This window comes from Myotis daubentonii, chromosome 19, assembly GCF_963259705.1.
Source record: "Myotis daubentonii chromosome 19, mMyoDau2.1, whole genome shotgun sequence".
Classification (NCBI taxonomy): domain Eukaryota; kingdom Metazoa; phylum Chordata; class Mammalia; order Chiroptera; family Vespertilionidae; genus Myotis; species Myotis daubentonii.
In genome coordinates, this window is record NC_081858.1 from 22,217,139 (window position 1) to 22,237,986 (window position 20,848).

Here is a 20,848-nt window from a genome sequence, read left to right on the forward strand (position 1 = left end):
AAGGTTTCCCATTTCATAGAAGAATGTTTTGAATATACTTTAACTCCTGGCCTTGTCATCCAAGACAGGCACCTGCCCCCACATACACATTCTTTCCCGGGGTTGGATAGCCTGTGACTCTAACATAAGCATCTCTAACTAACTCAAAGTTTTATACAGACATTGCCATTCCTAAGGGGTCTGGGTTCTGCTTGTGAAAAACACAGCCAAAGCTCTCCTCAGCAAGCATCTTGGTAATATGCTATTGGTGTTCAGACTTTGGTGTCTCAAGTCAGTTTCCAAGGCCTGACCTGAGCCCAGCCATGAGGAATGCCTCAGTGGTGACCGAGTTCATCCTGCTGGGCATCCCACACACAGAGGATCTGGAGACCGTGCTCTTTGTCCTGTTTTTGACCTTCTACGTCTTCACTCTTGTGGGAAACCTGCTCATCCTGCTGGCCATTGCCTCCTCCGCTCGACTGCACACCCCCATGTATTTCTTCTTGTGTGAGCTGTCTGTGTGTGACATATTTTTCCCTTCTGTGAGCTCCCCCAAGATGCTCTTCTACCTCTCAGGGTACAGCCGAGCCATCTCCTATGCCGGATGTGTGTCCCAGCTGTTCTTTTACCATTTCCTGGGCTGCACCGAGTGCTTCCTGTACACGGTGATGGCCTATGACCGCTTCGTGGCCATCTGTCACCCTCTACGCTACCAGGTGATCATGAGCCCCAGGGTGTGTGCCATCCTGGCCTCGGGGACCTCGTTTTTTGGCTGTGTTCAGGCCACCTTTCTAACCACTCTCACCTTCCAGTTACCCTACTGTGGCCCCAATGAGGTGGACTATTTCTTCTGTGACATCCCCGTGATGCTGAAGCTGGCTTGTGCGGACACCGCAGCCCTGGAGATGGTGGGGTTCATCAGTGTGGGCCTCATGCCCCTCAGCTGCTTTCTTCTCATCCTCGCCTCCTACAGCCGCATTGTCTACTCCATCCTGCAGATCCGCTCCACCCAGGGCCAACGCCATGCCTTCTCCACCTGCAGCGCCCACCTCACTGCCATCCTACTTTTCTACATGCCAGTGGTCCTCATCTACTTAAGGCCAACGCCAAGCCCCTGGCTGGATGCAATGGTTCAGGTCCTGAATAACCTGATCACCCCCATGCTGAACCCCTTGATCTACAGCCTCAGGAACAAGGAGGTAAAATCATCTCTGAGGAAAGTCCTGCATCAACTGGGCTTTCTTCCTGAGCACTTGTAGTGAATGAACAGTAGCCAACAGTTGAAGTGCACTTACAAGCTATAAACTATTTTTATATGCATCTCACAAATATCTTTTTAAATGGGAGAGTCCAGATATTAGGATTTGCCTCCATTGTACAATATGAGCACTAGGATTCAAAGAGTTCAAGTGGGTTGAACGTGAAGCATATGTAAGGAGTGATGGCAGAATGACTTCTACCTCTTGGCTGGTTTTCTGAGTCTGGGGCCTGTGCTTTCTCGAGGACATCATGTTGCTGATGAGGTGGAAAGGAGCCTGCCACAGCAGGCAGAATAACCTGCACCTTCTGCTTCTCAAGCTTTATTTTCTTTGTCCACCTGCACCCCTTGGTCCTCTTCTTTGTCCTCCTCACCCTGACACTCTATCTTGGCTGCCTTGCTGTCTCCTCAAATGCCTGAACTGAATAAACCCTGATTTTATTGGTCTACATATTTTGGGGGCGAAATGGAGTTGTGTAAAGAGAATGACTTGTAGCAGGGACCTGAGACAAGTTTCTTCTGAGTGACGCAAAGGTACTGGTGGCCTGCTTCACCCAGATACTCTATGTGTTGGGTTTTGACCTGGAAGCAGGCCCTGGCTGTATCAAGTTTATTTACAGAGAGGTACAGCATGGCAATGAGAATGTGGGAATGGCAGGTGGGGAAATTCATGGGATGGTGACTGTGATCTGATGCCACATTAGAAAATCTGGGCTTGGCTTTGCGTTTCTCAGTACAACCAGGGGGCCATTCTGGGTTCAAGCTGTCATTGTTTGTGTCTTTGGTTTCAGTTTCATTGAAAAGGTGTGACATTGTTCCCAATTCCTTCACATCTCTCTCTCTCTCTCTCTCTCTCTCTCTCTCTCTCTCTCTCTCTCTCTCTCTCTCTTTTGGCTGAAATACGCTAAGAAGAACAATACTGGGCTGTTCCAATGCAGTGCGCTATTGTGTTTCTGACTGGAATTCATTGAGAATCCTAGCACACTTGAGGCATGTGGAATAAACTATTGCAATTTATTCTCATAGTGAAGTTGAGAGGGAAGGAAACTGAGAAGAGGATGATGGGAAAGGAAGGGACAGGGGTGGAGACCAGTTTGTCTGTCCTTCTCAGCATCAGAGAGCAACCCAGGAACCTGCCAGGCCTACCAGCACTGCTGTGCCTGTGCCTCCAGCCAGTGTGGGGAGCCAGCACGTGCTCCTGCAGTGGAGACAGACTCCCTCCTGCCCCTTGGCCCACAGGCCTCCACGCCTTCTCAGCCTGATTCTCCTTGTTTCTCAGGAAACAAGAGCTTGGAGAAGGAGGTGGCAATGCATCTCCAGTTATTTCCCATGTCGTGGGTCCCTGCTGGAGCCTAAGTCCACCTGAAGATCTCCTCCCATTCCTTAATTTCCTGGTGGGAGCTGCTCAGATGGTCCAAATAGAACAGTTTTTTAAGAATAAAAGATGCTGCCAAACCGGTTTGGCTCAGTGGATAGAGCGTCGGCCTGCGGACTGAAAGGTCCCAGGTTTGATTCCGGTCAAGGGCATGTAACTGGGTTGCGGGCACATCCCCAGTGGGAGATGTGCTGAAGGCAGCTGATCGGTGTTTCTCTCTCATCGATGTTTCTAACTTTCTATCTCTCTCCCTTCCTCTCTGTAAAAAATCAATAGAATATATTTTTTAAAAAAATAAAATAAAAGATGCGATCCAATTCCTTTTCATTTTCACTCAGACAGAGGTCATTTGGTGAGAAACTGTGTCCTATGGGTGGGGAATGCAAAGATGAAGAAGAGGTGATCCTAGCAGAGTGAGTCATAGTCTTCCTGAGAAAAGACACTAATGTGCAGCTGACATCCCATGATAAAGACGTGAAATATGGCAGGAAATATGGAGCATATTTTTCTGGGGCTGTGGAGGGACATTACAAAAGAGGTGTTGAGAGTTAAAGGCTTTTGTTTATTCTGTTTCCCCACACACATACCCCATGAAGAATGGCTTTTAGAGGGAGAAATGTTTTATAGGGAGAAGCATCTCAATCTTTTGATTGTTGGGGTGGTGGGGACGCGACATAATTCCTTGAGTGAATATCTCTACTATGTGCCATCTGTGAGTGAACATTCTTGTAAGAAAAATAAAATTAATTTGACCTGGCTCTCGTCAGTTTGGCTCAGTGGACAGAGTGTCAGCCTGTGTCCTGAAGGGTCCCATTTTCAATTCTGGTCAAGGGCACATGCCTCGGTTATGGGCTGAACCCCAGTAGGGGGTGTGTGTAGGGGCAACCAATCAATGAATCGCTCTCATCATTGATGTTTCTATCTTACTCTCCTTCTCCCTTCCTCTCTGAAATCAATAAAAATGTATTTTTTTAATTAATTGGACCTGTTTCCAGAGTTCTTCCTTCCAGGTGGCAGTGTGTCCCTGAATTGGAGATATGCCTTGCACAAAATGACTCTATGTCTCCTTAAACAAATTGACTTCTCTGCTCATTTGGGGGTTTCTGAGAGACGTGGAGAGCATTCCTGTCTTCAGATAGTGTCTGAGCTCCCTTTCCGTCTAAGTATGAGCCCCAATTGTCAGGCGTAGCCTTGGGTTTGGACGCCTCAGTGGGGTTTAATGGTGGAAGGAAACTTTTCTGTGTTGTGGACATCAAGGGACAATATCAGAAAAATTGGGGGGAGAAAAATCAATGGGCATAATCCCAAACCAGGTAGATCATCTAGCAGCATGTTTAATCCACAGGCCTTCACATGGACAGGGGCTCAAGGCCCAAACCTGGGGTTGGAAGGTGACAGAGACATGCAAACATATTGAAGCCGAGATTCAGAGTATGTTCTGAGCAGAGTGGGCTGGAGTGGCAGCATTTCCTGAGACACTGGATTCAAACCTGGTCTCGGAGTGCATCTGAATAGGATACCTAACCCTGGGGGGAGTCTGGTTTCCTTAAAAGGCTTCCCTGTTCACTCCAACACCTTCTGCAACATACCCTTGTAGTCTCTGGTCCCTTTCTTTCTGACCCTCCCTGTATTTGTTACATAACCAATGCCTGCTCTGAATGTCACTTCTGCATTTTGTTTTACCTACAGCCCCCAGAGAGAGAAACTATGATGTGGGCATCTCAGGTGGAAGCCTGTGCCTGGACACAGAAAGTATAGCTGAGATAAAGGCCCCCCACACAGCATTGAGGGAGTTTTCAAAAGAGTGTTCACTGTAGACGCCATTTCTGTTTATTCCTTGCACTCCCTGGCACAGTGCTGATTTGTTCTAAATCAAATTAATTGAAATGAATGGACACACTAGTCAGAATAAATGTTTTTAGTCGCTTGGTTTGCAATTTTTTTGTTCAAGAATATGGACTTCGCCTTCCCCCAAGAAATAATTACTCAAAGCTAAGAGAATGACTCAGCAACCCCTCTTCTGAGTATCCATCTGAAAACATTTATTCACAAAGTTATATGCACCCCTATGTTCACTGCAGCATTTTTAACCGGTATGCGGATTAACTATTAACCGGCTAAAAATGCAGATTTTGTAATCAAAGAAAACATGATAATTTCAAGAGAAACATCAAAAGTGCTTTATTCACAGTAATGCCCATCGCTAGCTACACATTTTCCCCATCTTTCAGGTAATTTGTGGATACCGTCCCAATAGAACTCTCCTTGTTTTGAGGCAGACCATTCAGAGACCCAGTTTTCCACTTCTTTGTGCGTTTTGAAGTGCTGCTCAGAAAGCGCGTGTGCCATCGGTCAGAACAAGTGGTCATCTGAAGGAGCAAGGTCTGGTGAATACAGCAGGTGGGTTAATACTTCCCAGGCAAGATCTTTCAATGTGTCTTTAACTGGTTTTGAGGTGTGTGATGGTGCATCATCATGAAGCAAAATTATTTTGTCATGTCTTCTGGCCCATTCTGGCCATTTTATGATCAAAGCGTGGTTCAAATTGATTATTTGTTTTCAGGATCAATCAGTGACGGTTTCACCTGGTTTTAGAAGCTCATAATACACCACACCTTCCTGATCCCACCAAACGCAGAGCATTGTCTTCTTTCCGAAGCGATTTGGCCTTGCAGTCGATGTTGATGGTTGACCTGGATCAACCCATGATTTTGTGTGTTTGGGATTCTCAAAATAAATCCCCTTTTTATTGCCAGTCATAATTCGATGCAAAAAAAACACTTTCTTTCGTGCCATTGGAGCAACATTTTACTGATGACTTTTCGGTTTTCCATTTGTCTTTCGTTCAGTTTATGTGGCACCCATTTTCCTTCCTTTAAAATCTTTCCCATTGCTTGTAAATGATTGGAAATTGGTTGCTGAGCAACGTTTAATCTTTCTGCAAGTTGGTTTTGAGTTTGACACGCATCTTCAATAATGTTTGTAATTGTTGGCCCTTAAACTTTTTCCGTTGACCTGGACATTCTTTGTCTTTCACATTGAAATCATCACTTTTATTTATTTTTTTTAAATATATTTTATTGATTTTTTACAGAGAGGAAGGGAGAGGGAGAGAGAGCCAGAAACATCGATGAGAGAGAAACATCGATCAGCTGCCTCCTGCACACCCCCTACTGGAGATGTGCCCGCAATCAAGGTACATGCCCTTGACCAGAATCGAACCTGGGACCCTTGAGTCCGCAGGCCGACGCTCTATCCACTGAGCCAAACCGGTTAGGGCGAAATCATCACTTTTAAAGCATTTTAACCAGCGTTCACAAGTATCTTGAGATGGAGCATGTTCACCATAAGCTTCCTGAAGTATCCGAAAACTTTCAGCAGTACTTTTCTTCAAAATAAAGTAAGGAATTAACATTTCCCACAAATGCTCTTTTTTTGGCATGAAATTCGACATTTTTAAGCATAAAAATATCTATGATGTTAACACCTTCAGAAAATTTGACATATAAAGTTTTGAAGCTTGTTGTCAACACAACAAATAGCATACACATCAAATCGCATATATGTCAACATACGTGTAACTCCATCTATTGAAAAAAAAATCCACATTATTAACCGATACACCTAGTATTAGTATAGATAACAGTAGGTGAAAAAGGACACACTAACACTACTATCAGGAAATGGTAAAAAAATCTAAAATTATGTTGTGATTTCCTGAGGTTTTACAGAGCATTTGCCACGTGTTAATCACCGTGCTAGGTCCTTTGCATTTCTACCTCATTTGATTGTCATGATAACCCTATGAGATAAAGGCTTACTATTGTTTCCTTATTTCGCAGTTTAGAAAAATGTGATTGAGAGCTTGGATAACTTGCTCAAAATCATAGATGTCGTGTGTGCTCTCGCTAGTATTTAGTCCTGACTGTGTCTGCCTCTCTGTTATGGGCTGAACAGCATCCCCAAAATTTATATGTTAAGCCTTCACCCCCAGGAGCTCAGAATGTGACTGTTTGGAAATTGGGTCTTGATGGAGGCAACTACATTACCAAGGGTCTTGGGGTGATGTGATGGGTGTCCTTAAAGCAGAGGAAATCTGGGCATACAAAGTGATGCCAGAGATATGCCTGCAGGGGATTGGCCATATGAGGAGGCAGCAAGAGGTGGCCACATACAAGCCAAGAAGCTGAAACAGGTCCTTCCCTTGTCCCTTTAGCACAAACCAACCTTTTTGACACCTTGACCTCAGCCTTATGGCTTCCAGAACTGTGAGAAAATAGATGCATGTTGTTCAAGACACCTGGTTGGTGGTGTCACGATTGTTCTATGTGTTCTTGCTAACACACTGCCACACCCAAGGTCTGCTCTGACGCCTCTCACGTGCAATGCATGGTCTGTGCTACTGGTAAAAGCCTGCACTTTCTATGTGCTTTCCTATGAACACTTTGCTTCTCAAAGTAGACATTAGAAAGCTCCAGATAAGACACGCATTTACATAACTTTAAAAAAATTGTTTTGAGAGAGAGAGAGAGAAACATCGATTAGTTGCCTGACACATCCACCCTCACTGGGGATCAAACCCACAACCCAGGTATATGCCCTGACCATGTGTATGGGATGATGCTCCAACTCACTGAGCCACACCAACCAGGGCTACATAACTTTTCTTACCACTTACATCAACCTATAAGGTTCCTCCAAGGAAATCATTGAGAAGAAAACTTTTTCGTTAATTAATCTCAAAGGCACTCATTTCTAAGAGATGCTTCTCATGCTCATTATGACTCTGGCTTCTGTTGCCCTATAACACTCGGTCGCCACTTGTGAGTTGTGTAATGGGGCAAATTGGATTAATAAAGCTGGGAATTGGCTTAGGAAGTACAAGAAGGCTTGTTAAAGTGTTTATGGTTTGGGGTTCTCTCTGCAACTATTATTCCAAGGGAAAACTAAGGGTGACTGTAACACACATGTATGTGGGCATGCATACACACACACATACTGACATTCGGCCTCCTGTACACACACACACACACACACACACACACACACACACACACACACACTTATGAGCAATTTCCTTCACATCAGTTTTATTTTTCCTAAATCATGGCAGAGAGAGATCCTATAACATTACCTTTCTTATGAGAACCAGTGATAAAAATGTCACTTGTCAGTGCGATGAGATTAAATACTCCTGGCAGTGAGAACACGGAGTTGTTCATGTCACAGCTTCAGTGGCTCCATATTCTGGGTGTGGGATCTTCTCACTCTCAGGGGAGCATCTGTGGAATCCGTCTCCCATTCTTCAGCGCACAGAGCTGGCTTTGTCCAGCAGAATTAAAATAAGGCCTTTAGACTGAGCAGCAGGAACAGGGCAAGCAATTTGAGACGCAGTAAATTTCGAGAGGAAATGCAGGAAGCTCCATGTACCAACTACGGACAGCTCTCAGGGCTTAAGTGAGTCCGAATCTTGCTGGTCCTTCCCATCAGTGCACTCTGTGGAGATTTAGATCTCATGCTACACGCCCCTAAATTTGAAATCCAAGATTCAGAAGTGGTTTTACATTATTCATTATTTGGGGGACACCAAGAAATATTTAATCCTTAAATGCACACAGAGGAACACACGCACACACACACACACACACACACACACAGTCTAATCAATGGAAGAGCAATCATTTTGATAACACGCTGATAGAATAAAATGTATCAGAATAAAGACATAATTTCTTATTTTCTTTTAGAATAAGAAAATAGAGATGAATGAGACCTTAAATAACGTATAAATTTTTATAGACGATGAAGCAATGAGACACAGAGAGACCAAACAGCATACACACAATAATATAAAACAAGCAAGAACAAAGTGAGGTACAAGGTACCAGTCAAGTGTAAAGGGGGCCGAATATATGGTCATGGAAGATAATCTGATTTTGAAGGGTGGGCACCCAATCCAATACATGACTATGTATCATAGAAATGTACACTTCAAACCTATATAATCTTATTAACCAAGATCAACCTCAATACAGGTAATAAAAATAAAAGATCAACAACAACAAACAATAATGGGTTGGTATCTGATGTAGAATTTAAATGTTCTATTGCTCTTTTTTGCTTGAGAATAAGGTTCTAGAATTATCTTGGTACTTGTCTTATCCACCTCACAAATGGCAAATTCCCTGAGAACCGGCGCTGTGTGTGCAGATATGTTCTAGTACTAACCCTATCTCCCTTTTCCCTGCAGAGGTTCAGTACCGGGGCCTGAATTTTTATCTTTATTGGTTAGAGTATCACAGTTGCTCCCCTCTTTTTCCCCATTGACTCCCCTCCACCCAGGTCCTGCCCCACCCCAGGTCTTCACCGGCTTATTGCCTGTGTCCTTGGGCAAGGCACAGATGCATATAAGTTCTTTGGTTAATAAAAAAATGAATGCCATTTTTCTTATATTCTTGCTATTTTGATACCTTAACCTCTCCTCGATTTTCCCTCTAATTCCACCTTCATTCCCAAATTTTCAAATCCAATCAATCAATTAAACTCAGTTCCTATGTTATCTTCCCCTTCAGGCTCACCTTGATACTCCCAGATCAAATTAGCCTCTTTCATTGAACTCACTTTATATTTTAACTATAATTTTCTTGTGACAAGTACCGTATAAGGTGTTTCCTAGTTAATGACATAACTACCTCCATCTGATTCATTTTTTATTCTCCATAACCCTTAGCTGAGTGACTCACTGGCTCCTCAATAAATGTTTGCTAAATTAATTCATCAGTTCATTAAAATAGGAGGAAAGCTAGTTGGGCTTCAGATCTCTGTTGGAGAGCGGAACTCTCAACGTAGGGAGAAAGGAGAGCATTTGGTTCCCATGGAGTCCTAGAGAGGACCCTGGGAGTCAGCCACCGACCAGGGCTGGTTTGCTGTGCCCCTTGAAATGAGATGCAAGCTTGAAGGTCACTTCAAATGTTGCAAGTAACACACTGGTCAAATAATTTTCAAAGTCCATTAAACGTAATTGGGCTTTTTATCTCCCACCTGTAATTACTCTTGCACCTGAAAACCCGCCTGGCATCTAGCAAGCCCTCAGCAAGGGCCTGTTCACCATGGGAGTGGTTTAGGCAGCCGCAGAGGGGAGAGGGTCCTTACACAACAGAGTGACAGCCTGAGAGGGAAGCACAGGGTCAGGGCGGCCTTGGAGTCTTGGGGAATCAGTTTGGGCGACAGGAAACAGAGGAGACAGAACTGGCCGTTCTTTGAGATAAAAGATTAAAAGTCGTTGGTCTTTGTGAAACTACTGTTATCGGACGAAGACAAAGTGGTGGTGGCGGGGCAGGGGGGGGGGGGGTGGGGGGGGGGCCTTTGCCCCAGTGGCTGCTGGGAGTGGGATCTTTAGATATCTTGGGAATAAGAATTGTCTGAGACTCACGTGGGAGAATGAGTGTGTCTGCTTTCTTTGTCTCAACTTGAAATTCTCACGATTTGGGGGGCAGGTCATTTTTTTAATCCATTTTGTCCTCAAAGACCGAGAGGAAGGATGGGTGCCTCTGGCCTTCAGTACGTGGAACACTGGCTCTGAACCGCAGCAGTTGGGCCCACAGGTGCACTGTGACGTCACGCTGGAGGCCCTGGGACGCTCTGCCACAATGGTCCTGGGTGACATCCAGCTGGTGCCTGGTCCTGACTGCCACTCTCTGTGCTCAGGGTTTAGCAGGAGAAGGTGCTAGTTGTGGCCACAAATCTTGGGATGGGGACCCTCGCCTCGTGTTGCGGAGGTATGTCCATGGGGGCCAGGGAATGCTGTGACTTCACGGAATAAATTTCTCCCATTTTCTAAAAGTGTGCTTTTATTTTTTTCTTTTGCAGGGGGTGGTGCTCCGGGTGCAACTATTGGGCTGTGGTTGGCCTCATTCACATGATGCCAGAGCTCATCTATGAAGCAGGGGACTCTCTGGCTGCCAGTGACTGTCCTGGGGGCCTCTATGGCATGAACTACCTGTTTTTTGCCAGCATCACATCTCGATGTCTCTTCTGGATGTCCGGGGACATTTCATGGTCACTAAACCCATTCCTGCTGTGCGTGTGAGTAATGAGCAATGACGTTACGTATGCTCAGGGTCCATAACAACATTTATGTAACATAGAACTCGCCGAGGAGAGACTCCACAAGGAGAGAGTCGCCTTCTCTGAAATCGCCCTCCGGTTGTCTCATGCTGTGTTGTGTTTCCTGGTAGGTTACTGTGCGGAGCTGCTTCTCGGGCCAGGACATGTTTCAGGTGAAGGCCTCCTGCTTCGTGTGTGGTCACCTGGGCTGCTGCCCGTGTTCCTTACACAGGCAAATCTGACCCCTGTAGCTCCCTCCTTCATGTTTACATTCTGGGGAGTGTTTGTAACAGGTGGTGAAACTTTTATGAGTTAGGAACTCATTTCTTTTTTTATTTAATACATATTTTTTAATTGATTTCAGAGAAGAAGGGAGAGGGAGAGGGAAAGATAGAAACATCAAGATGAGAGACAATCATTGATAGGCTGCCTCCTGCATACCTCCGGAACCCGGACATACGCCCTTGACCAGAATTGAACTTAGGACCCTTGGGTCCACAGGCTGATGCTCAATCCGCTGAGCCAAACCTGCCAGGGCGGAACTCATTGCTTATGAACATAGAAAGAGAATTTCAGGGGGGAAGGAGCAGGTCACACAGAGGTTCAGAGGCAGGAATTCTGGCCCATCTGGTGCCCTGTTCACTTAGAACTTTTATGCCCCTGCATGACCCTTGCAGATGTTTGGGTCTGTGTGTGTCCTGTTTTGCTGAGGGGTTTGGATTTAAGAAAGTCTGAGAATCAACAAGAGGACTTTAGAGGATGAGCCCAAACTGGGCAAATAGGAGTGAAGTGAGCTGGGGTGGCAGTTTGGTGACGTCATGGACCGAGGCGATCTTCTGAGGTACACTGTCACTGCCTTGTCACTCCGAGGCACGTTTAAAATCACAACATGCCCTGACCGGTTTGGCTCAGTGGATAGAGCGCCGGCCTGTGGACTGAAGAGTCCCAGGTTCCATTCCGGTCGAGGGCATGTACCTTCGTTGCGGGCACCACCCCAGTAGGGAGTGTGTAGGAAGCAGCTAGCTGATCGATGTTTCTCTCTCATTGATGTTTCTAGCTCTCTATTCCTCTCCTCTCCCTTCCTCTCTGTAAAAAATCAATAAAATATATTTAAAAAATAAAATAAAATCGCAACAAATGTCACTGCCTTCAAGTCATGTTGCTTCAAGTACATTAACTTGGGCATCAGCTGAGAGGAAGCTCTTGTGTTGAAACTGTTCTTAAAAAACCATCCTTGTTCTTTCTGATGAAGAATGAAGGAAGTCGAAGCTTAATTAGCTAATCGCTGCTGCTGATTATTTCGGGAGAAACTCATTAGGTTCCACTGAGTCCACACGAGGTTTTTCTCAACTGGGCGCTTTAGCGGGAAAATATTGTTGCAGCGTCACTTGAAGGAAAAAATGTGCAAATGGTCACCCAACAGGAAACGACTACAGAAATGAGTGTCTACACTTAACGGAAAACTGCACCCCAGAGAATGCAATTCTTCTCAAAGCCTTTCTCAATCGTGGTCTGTGGAAAAGGATGAGAAAAGAATCTTTAGAGAATAATAAGGGTAGTGTTCTGGGTGGTCCTTTATCAAATTAACAAATGATGATTCTTTTTAAAAAATATATATTTTATTAATTTTTTACAGAGAGGAAGGGAGAGGGATAGAGAGTTAGAAATAACGATGAGAGAGAAACATTGATCAGCTGCCTCCTGCACACCTCCTATTGGGGATGTGCCCACAACCAAGGTACATGCCCTTGACCGGAATTGAACCTGGGACCTTTCAGTCCACAGGCTGATGCTCTATCCACTGAGCCAAACCAGCTAGGGCAACACATGATGATCCTTTAACACAGGCGGAATGCAAACAGGAGTCCTGCTGCTCTCCTCTTACCCCAGAACCTCCTGTTCTCCTCGGTGCTCTCAGAGTAAGGTCAGCGGGGCACCCAGGTAGGACCTCTTAGGGCACCCCAGAAGGGCAGTGCTTATGAAGACCACTCTTCCTTGGGCACTGCTGGGTGTTCAGTGAAAGATGGTCCGGGCACACTGACTGCCTGTCTGTAAGATTGTGATTTGGGGGTGACTGTGATGATCCTTTTAGGAAATTAAACCCTTGTGGCTGGGAGATTCCAAGGTCGCTCCTTGCCCAGATCTGGATGGCGGACAGGAGCTGTAAGAGTGGGAACAGTGAGCCCTCAGGGTCTGTGCTGGAGAAGGGCTGGCCTGGGGTTCAGGAGGCCTCCGCTGCAGGGGTCTCCTTCATAGATATCTGAGGGTGGGCACAAAACCTGTCAGTGTCAGTGACAACTCAATGGCCCTTCCCTTTTCTCTCCCTCTGTTATGGGATGTCTTCTCTTCCCCACTTCATCTTATGTACGTCTTTGTGCGTAAGATAGACAACTGATTCCAGTTGCCACACTTGGATGGAAATGAAAGGAGAGCAGGATGGCGGCTCAGGAGCACAGGCCCTCACGGAGTCCTCCTTGAAGAGATGGCATCTGAGCAGAGCCCTGAGGAAGTGTGGAGGGAGCCCCAGGGCTCCGTGGGAGGAGCAGTAAGTGCTGGTCCTCCACAGTCACCCGTGGGCATGTGAGGACAGCAAGAGGGGAGGGTGGCCCCTGCGCAGCAAAGTGGGGCAGTGGTAGGACACAAGGTCGTAAAGTGGGGGGGGAGGTCATGCAGGTTCGTTTCAGCCCCCACAGGACTCTAGATTTTATTCTGCACGTGACAATAGAGAACTGCCGCGAAGGGGCTAGGGAGTCACAGAGTCTGACGTCTGATGCCCTATGTTCATGAACAGGAGGTGGTGTTCATTGACTCCTCCCTGTGTGCTAGGGCAGGGGTGGGCAACCTTTTTGTGAGTGCATGCCAAAACCAGCAAAATCTCTGACTCAAAATTCTTCTGCGTGACAACCCTAATTTTTTGAGAACATGTTACGCCTACTTGATATCTCTTAAGGTGTACGTATATGAAGAACCTTGAAGAAATAATAAAATTCATTCAAGCGACAAAAACACAGTATATGATGATGAAAAATACATTTATTTTTTAATGTATACGTGTACACTGATAGTCCGACAGGAAACTTTATGACTCCATTTGATATTATCAGTGGGACTTTTGCTGCTGCATCACTGATGACAGAGAGTTTACATCAGGTTTATATTTCGTGACCTTCAGAGATATGCATGAGCTACTGCTTTCATCCGTCAGGCTACTCCTATGACGAGACTTCACAAAATTCATCACTGGAACAAAGATTCACAAGCGTATGTGGATGAAACCAAAACACTGGTCGGATCTAGGAAGGCAGGGAGAGTTAAGGCAGAGGCATAGAAATTGCTCTTCCCCTCTCTCGTCAATCCATGTCTATGGTCTTTAAGATAACTTGTTATGTAAAATTATTTATTTATCTAAGATGCACCTACACTGAATTTATCTGAAAAATAAAAAAGTTGAGCTGAAACCAGTTTGGCTCGGTGGATAGAGCGTCGGCCTGCGGACTGAAGGGTCCTAGGTTCGATTCCAGTCAAGGGCATGTACCTGGGTTGCGGGCACATCCCCAGTGGGAGATGTGCAGGAGGCAGCTGATCGATGTTTCTCTCTCATCGATGTTTCTAACTCTCTATCTCTCTCCCTTCCTCTCTGTAAAAAATCAATTAAAAAAAAAATATATATATATATATATAAAGTTGATATTAAGAAAAAAATTGTAAATGGAAGATTATAAGAGAGGGTTTCGAGTGCCAGCAAAAGTTACTGGTGTGCCATGTTTGGCACGCGTGCCAGGGGTTGCCCACCCCTGTTCTAGGGGCTGTGCTCAGATTCCCAGGGTTTCTCACGTTCAGTTACTGAGAGGCTGCAGGAGGTTGGTACAGCTTTAATGGGGTCAGTGAGCCTCAGGCTCCTGCCCACATGTCTGCCTTTCTCTTCTCCCAGCCCCCACCTCTGTCTCAGGTGAGCACGGAGCACTGCTGGCCTTTTGTTGGCAGTCTAGTAAATTCTTTTTGTTTTTATTCTCCACACAAAAAGAACAAGATAACTTGGGTTTTGAGAGATCAATAACTCATTCTCCCTAGACTTCAGGAGCCTCTATTAGGTTTTTGCTGCTCCCCATCATGTAATCAATTCTTTCTTCCTGTGGGGGTTCCTTAATGTTAAAATGCAGCCCTACCCGGGTTGGCTCAGTGGATAGAGCACCGGCCCTGGGACTGAAGGGTCCTAGTTCAATTCTGGTCAAGGGCATTTAAAAAACATATTAAAATGCACAAAATATCCTTTCTTCCCAACTCACTGTTGAATTGGCTGTTTATTTATAATATCTGTGAACGGACTTCGTTTGCTTCATGCATGGAAAAAAATACAATTGTGCACAATTACTAACATCACTTATTACCATGGTCTGGTTTTAATTATGATTTTATAGACATTTGAGTTTACAAGTATGTTCTAAGTTTCCTACCACTGCAGTCAATGGCTTGGTGAATGAGTCTTTTTGTATTTTGCGCCCTTCGCTGTGTGGAATAGATGGAAAGATTTTGGATGGTCGTGTAAAGGGTTCATGTCCATGCGGGTGTGTTAGATATGGTCCCATTCCTCTCCTTTGGTGTTGACTGACGCTTTCCTACCTGGTTTGGCTCAGTGGATAGAGCATCAGCCTGCGGACTGAAGGGTCCCAGGTTCGATTCCGGTCAAGGCCACGTACCTAGGTTGCAGGCTCGGTCCCCCGTAGGGGGCGTGTAGGAGGCAGCCGATCAATGATCCTCTCTCATCACTGATGTTTCTATCTCCCTCTCCCTTCCTCTCTGAGATCAATAAGAATATTTTTTAAAACAACTGCCACACTAACGGAAAGGGGACACTTTGGAAGTCTCACCCGCTACAGAGGTGAGTGCCGGTTGCAGGGCAGTTTCTGGCAGGGAGCTTAACGCCGCTTTCTTTTTGCACTGAGCTGTGTGCTTGTGTGTCCAGCATGTTTACTTGGCTTATGCGGGTACGTTCTTGTCTTTCTCAGACACGTGTTACATAGGGTGTGGAGTGAGTGAGACCTCGGTGACACAACACACGCAGGGTGTTTCCAGGGCACAGCAGTGGGGCTCAGGCCCAGGACACAGCCAAAATCACCCAGGAAGTGGCTGGCTTGTCAGAGGAGTGGGGTGGGCCCAGGGGAGCCCCAGTTTCAAGAGGGACAGCCGGTCTTTGTCTCATTTCCTAACCGGCCTGGAGCCCTGTGCAAGCGAGGCCCGAGACTGCTGTCCCAGGCTGAGCCCTGATAATGGGCCTCACCCTTAGCCCAGAGCCCGCTGCCGGCAGGGATAAACTTTGAGTGAAACTTTCCTTTGCTCCTTAGGAGTCTCTGGAGCACATCCGTGGAGAATGGTGTCCCAGAGGAAGCTGTGAAATTCCCCACCAACAAATCGTTATTTTGAGAGAAGAAATATTAACCTAGCGTGCACCGGTCGATTCATCACTTTCAGTGCAATTCTCCTGAATGCTTACGAAATCTTGCCATTTCTTGAAAGCTTCGTGAATAGAATTCAGCAATGCTGGTGGCCCTTGCCTTAAATTCTAGAAAGGTAGGTTCATTTTCCTAGCACAAAAGGAGAAGGAAATTGTTCTGCTGCAGGTAGATCATTTTTAAACAGCCTCTTCTCTCGGCGCCCGCACGGACAAGGACATGCCTCGGGACTGGAAGTACTTCCCCGGGAGTCATCAGTGCTGTGAGTACTAATATTACTTTGCCACAGAGAAGGAAGCAACACTCTTTCAGGTAAAGTTTTCTCTGCTCCAGAAGGCATAGATAACAGCTAGCTTTGATGCTTTGCAATAAAGTCCAATAAATGAATTCCAGCCTCCTGAAGAGAAAGTCATAAGCATGACTTGGACTTGGGCCTTCCTAAAAGAAAGCTGTCTTAATTCACTGCGTCCTACCCAGATCTACCACTCCTGGGGTGAGTTTCAGACTGGCCGTCTCTACCAGCGTTCCAGTTTAGCATAGTCCCCCAGCAGTGGCTCTTGATACACTTCCCTTTGTAGAGTGTATAGATGTGTCATCTGGGTGCCCCTGCATTAAAGTCGGACACTATACCTTTCACACACACACACACACACACACACACACACACACACACACACACCATGTTAGCAAACTCCCTGACCCAAGATTCTTCCCCTCCAAACTCGTGAATCCCATCACATACGCCAACTCACAGGAGACCTGTTAGTTTAACAGCAGTGCCTGAACTCCCAGCTTCTGCTCAACTTAGATTCCCTGCCCTCATTCTATTTTACAAACACTGGGTCTTTGTCTGAAAGGCATTTTCCCTCCCTATCCCACACCCACCCCCACTTCTATTGACCTCCTCCAGGACTCAACCTAGGCACCTCCTTCTCTGGGAAATCCTTCGTGAACACCTTCCCAGGCTGGTAAGGGGACCCTTTGAGATCTTTGCAGAAACAATCCGTGCACTCCCTGGGCTGTTGTCTTTACGGTGTACACTTTCTCTCCGTATCTAAATGATAAGCTCCCTCATTGCTTAGCAGGACTTGGAACATAGTCAGCCCTCAACCAATGCCGGTGGATTAAATAGGTCTCATTCTAAATGGCAAACTCTCTGGCCCTTAGACATTTTGAGCATCAGAGACTGCCACGCTCCTCCGTATGGGGAATGAAGATAAACCCGTATCTACCCTAGATAGAGTGACTGGGCTGGTGGCGAATGCCCCATTCGTACAAACTCAAATATGTCTGTCTCTTCTCGTTTCATGGAAAAGAACTGGATCTTATGACATTGTTTTAAAAAGAGAGATTCTTTCCTGATCTAGAAAAGAGTGGGAAGGGATGAAAGTATTTCTCTACCCTACGTTCTCAGAGAATGGGATTAAGCAACATATCGATGAACTGTGAGCCTCCTTTGAAAATGGTGCAGTTGGTTTCATAGTCATTGATCTTGCACAGGGGTCCTCAAACTTTTTAAAGAGGGGGGCCAGTTCACTGTCCCTCAGACCGTTGGAGGGCTGGACTATAGTTTTAAAAAAAAACTATGAACAAATTCCTATGCACACTGCACATACCTTATTTTGAAGTAAAAAAAAAAAAAACAAAAAAAAAAACGGGAACAAATACAATATTTGTATTTGCATGTGGCCCGCGGGCCGTAGTTTGAGGACCCCTGAATTCTTGCCTATTGCAAAGAAGAAGCAGAGGGGAGGCTATTCTCAATGAGAGAGGAGGTCCTTTTGCTATTTTCCAGTGAATTTTAATGGAACAGGAAGTTCTCAGCCTACCCGTTTGCATATCTAAATAGGAAAAATGGCACAGATAGTCCCAAAGGAAGGTTTGGCCAAGAATGTTCTTTCCAGGATTCCCAGTTTGTTTTCCTTAGCATCTGAAACCTTTTCCACTTTTTTAGGTTAGTGCCTGCAGCTCTTTATCCAATATAAATGTGTTAGGTGCTTCGCTATAGTAGGTCCTGATTCAGGTGGTCTTGGAATTGTGAATTAAAGTTTAGTGTGCGTTTCCCTACTTGCTAAGCAATTTTATCCATTCAGTTTTGAATGTTTTTAGTCCACTTTAGTAAATCAGTCAAATTTGCATTTGGAATTGGAGTCTTTGGAAAAACACCTGTTCTCTTATCTAAACTGTGTCCTCTTGCTAATAGGTCACAGAAATGATTTTTAGTGATATACACACATGGGTGTGTAAAGTCAACTTTCTTAAACATTACCTGTGATATACGTCAAGAATTTTCTTTCAGGATATAATATGAGAGCGTGGATTAACTTCTTCTGAACCCACACCTGGGCTTATGTCATGTATGCCGTAGTATACACTGTTTATTTTCAATAATCTTATGGATTATTGACAGATAAACCACCACATTACAGTGACCATGCTCATCGCTGTGTAGGGTGAAAAAGTACTTTTACACCCATAAAGGGTACTTAGTACTTTCAGAATCCACTAAGAGCTGGTAAAGGAACAAGCCAAATCACAAGGAAGAAAGGAGTACTTTGTGTGCATGTGTTCTGAAGAATCTTAAATAGATTCAGAATTTTTCCCTTCTCCTCCTCCCCTTCCTCCTTCACATCCTCCCCTTCCTCTTCCCCCTTTCCTCCTCCTCCTCCTCCTCCTCCTCCTCCTCCTCCTCCTCCTCCTCATTCTCATTCTCATTCTCATTCTCATTCTCATTCTTATTCTGTTTGTTTAGTTTAGTTTAAACTGTATTTGAGTGTGAGGTTCTGAGGTGCTATTATTATTATTATTATTATTATTTTTTTTTTGCCTATTTTTCTAGAATATCAAGGGGCATGAGAAATGGCACAGCCATCACAGAGTTCATTCTCCTCGGCTTTCCTGGGATCCACGGGCTCCAAGTCCCCATCTTCACCGTGATCTTTTGCATCTACATACTCACCCTGGCAGGCAATGGGCTCATTATTGCCCTTGTCTGGGCTGAGCCCAGACTGCAAACTCCAATGTACTTCTTCCTCTGCAACTTGTCCTTCCTAGAGATCTGGTACACCACCACGGTCATCCCTAAACTGCTGGAAACCCTTGTGGTGGCAAGAACAGCGATCTGCCCCCCGTGCTGCCTGCTGCAGTCCTTCTTCCACTTCTTCCTGGGCACCACTGAGTTCTTCATCCTCACCAGCATGTCCTTTGACCGTTACCTGGCCATCTGCAAGCCCCTTCGCTACCCCGCCATCATGACCAGCAGCCTCTGCCTGCAACTGGCCCTCAGCTCCTGGGCGGTGGGCTTTGCCATTGTGTTTTGCCAGACGATGCTGCTCATCCAGTTGCCGTTCTGCGGCGACAATGTCATCAATCATTTCTACTGTGACGTGGGTCCCATCTTGAAAGCAGCCTGTGGAGACACGAGCACTTTGGAGCTTCTAGGTCTCTTGGCAACCGTCCTGGTGATCCCAGGGTCGCTGCTCTTCACTGTGATTTCTTATGCGTCCATTCTGTCTACCATCCTGAAGATTCCTTCGGCCCCTGGCTGCCAGAAGGCTTTCTCTACCTGTGCCTCTCACCTGACAGTGGTCTCTCTGCTTTATGGAGCCGTCGTGTTCATGTACCTGAGACCCACCGCACACTCCTCCTTTAAGACAAATAAGGTGGTGTCGGTGCTGAATACTATCCTCACGCCCCTTCTGAACCCCTTCATTTACACCATTAGGAACAAGGAGGTAAAAGAAGCCCTGACGAAAGCAATGGCTTTTCCAAAGACTCATCGTCATGCAGAGTAAAACAGGCGACACATCAATATCAACTTAATTCATGGACACAGACAACAGGGGGATGAGAGCATGAGTGTGGGGGGAGGGAGTTTGGGGGTTAACGGGGGGGGGGGGATGAGGACACATTTGTAATACCTTAACCAATAAAGAAATTTAAGATAAAAAATAAACTTAATGCAGATACCAAATTAAATGTGAGAGAGGATTGTGGAGGAGGTGAGGGTGTGAAAGCGAACTATGATCGTTAGGGTTTCCTACAAGCATTCCTTACATATAAATGAATCAAAAATCCTCCTTAAAGAGGAGATGTGACCTAATTGTCTAACAAGGAAACCACTGAGTGCCCTCAGGTGCATGAGACAGAACTGAGGACTTGCTCAATTATACGCTGAAAGCGGAAACCACTCAGGTCAAGGACAACCGTCAGTAACATACTTTTAAAATATAAGAAATCCTGCCCTAACTGGTTTGGCTCAGTGGATAGAGCGTCGGCCCACAGACGGAAGGGTCCCAGGTTCAATTCCGGTCAAGGGCATGTACCTTGGTTGCAGGCTCGATCCCCAGTAGGGGACATGCAGAAAGCAGCTGGTCGATGTTTCTCTCTCATCGATGTTTCTAACTCTCTATCCATCGCCCTTCCTCTCTGTAAAAATCAATTTTAAAAAAATTTTTAAAAACAAATCCTGTCTTGCTCTGTTTATAATAAATCCCTTTGCCTCATCTCCTTGTCAAAGGTATAAGGCATCCCACATCTCATTTTCTTAGTATTTATTTTCTTCATAATAGAAGTTCCCTAAAATCTCCTAATCAATTCAAAGGATCTTTCAAAAATTCTTGAAACACATTAGGTTTTTATCTGATAATGTCTCAATAAGTGGATGTCCATCTTTTTTTA

General features: G+C 45.4%; 2 protein-coding genes across 2 annotated transcripts; both read left to right on the plus strand.

The window, feature by feature from the left end:
* Positions 1-292: 292 nt before the first annotated feature.
* Positions 293-1,238, plus strand: LOC132221867 (olfactory receptor 10D1B-like). Its single transcript, XM_059676413.1, has one exon. It carries the CDS (start codon positions 303-305, stop codon positions 1,236-1,238), a length of 936 nt encoding a protein of 311 aa, XP_059532396.1. The 5' UTR covers positions 293-302.
* Positions 1,239-16,066: 14,828 nt separating this feature from the next.
* On the plus strand, positions 16,067-20,013 carry LOC132221799 (olfactory receptor 6X1-like). Its single transcript, XM_059676216.1, has 2 exons — positions 16,067-16,286; positions 19,008-20,013. The coding sequence occupies exon 2, from the start codon at positions 19,021-19,023 to the stop codon at positions 19,960-19,962; it is 942 nt and encodes a 313-aa protein (XP_059532199.1). The 5' UTR covers positions 16,067-16,286; positions 19,008-19,020; the 3' UTR covers positions 19,963-20,013.
* The last annotated feature ends 835 nt before the right edge of the window (positions 20,014-20,848 follow it).

Excerpts from the sequence above, each read along its gene's own strand:
- LOC132221867 (XM_059676413.1), top strand. The coding sequence starts at position 303 with ATGAGGAATGCCTCAGTGGTGACCGAGTTCATCCTGCTGGGCATCCCA.
- LOC132221799 (XM_059676216.1), top strand. The coding sequence starts at position 19,021 with ATGAGAAATGGCACAGCCATCACAGAGTTCATTCTCCTCGGCTTTCCT.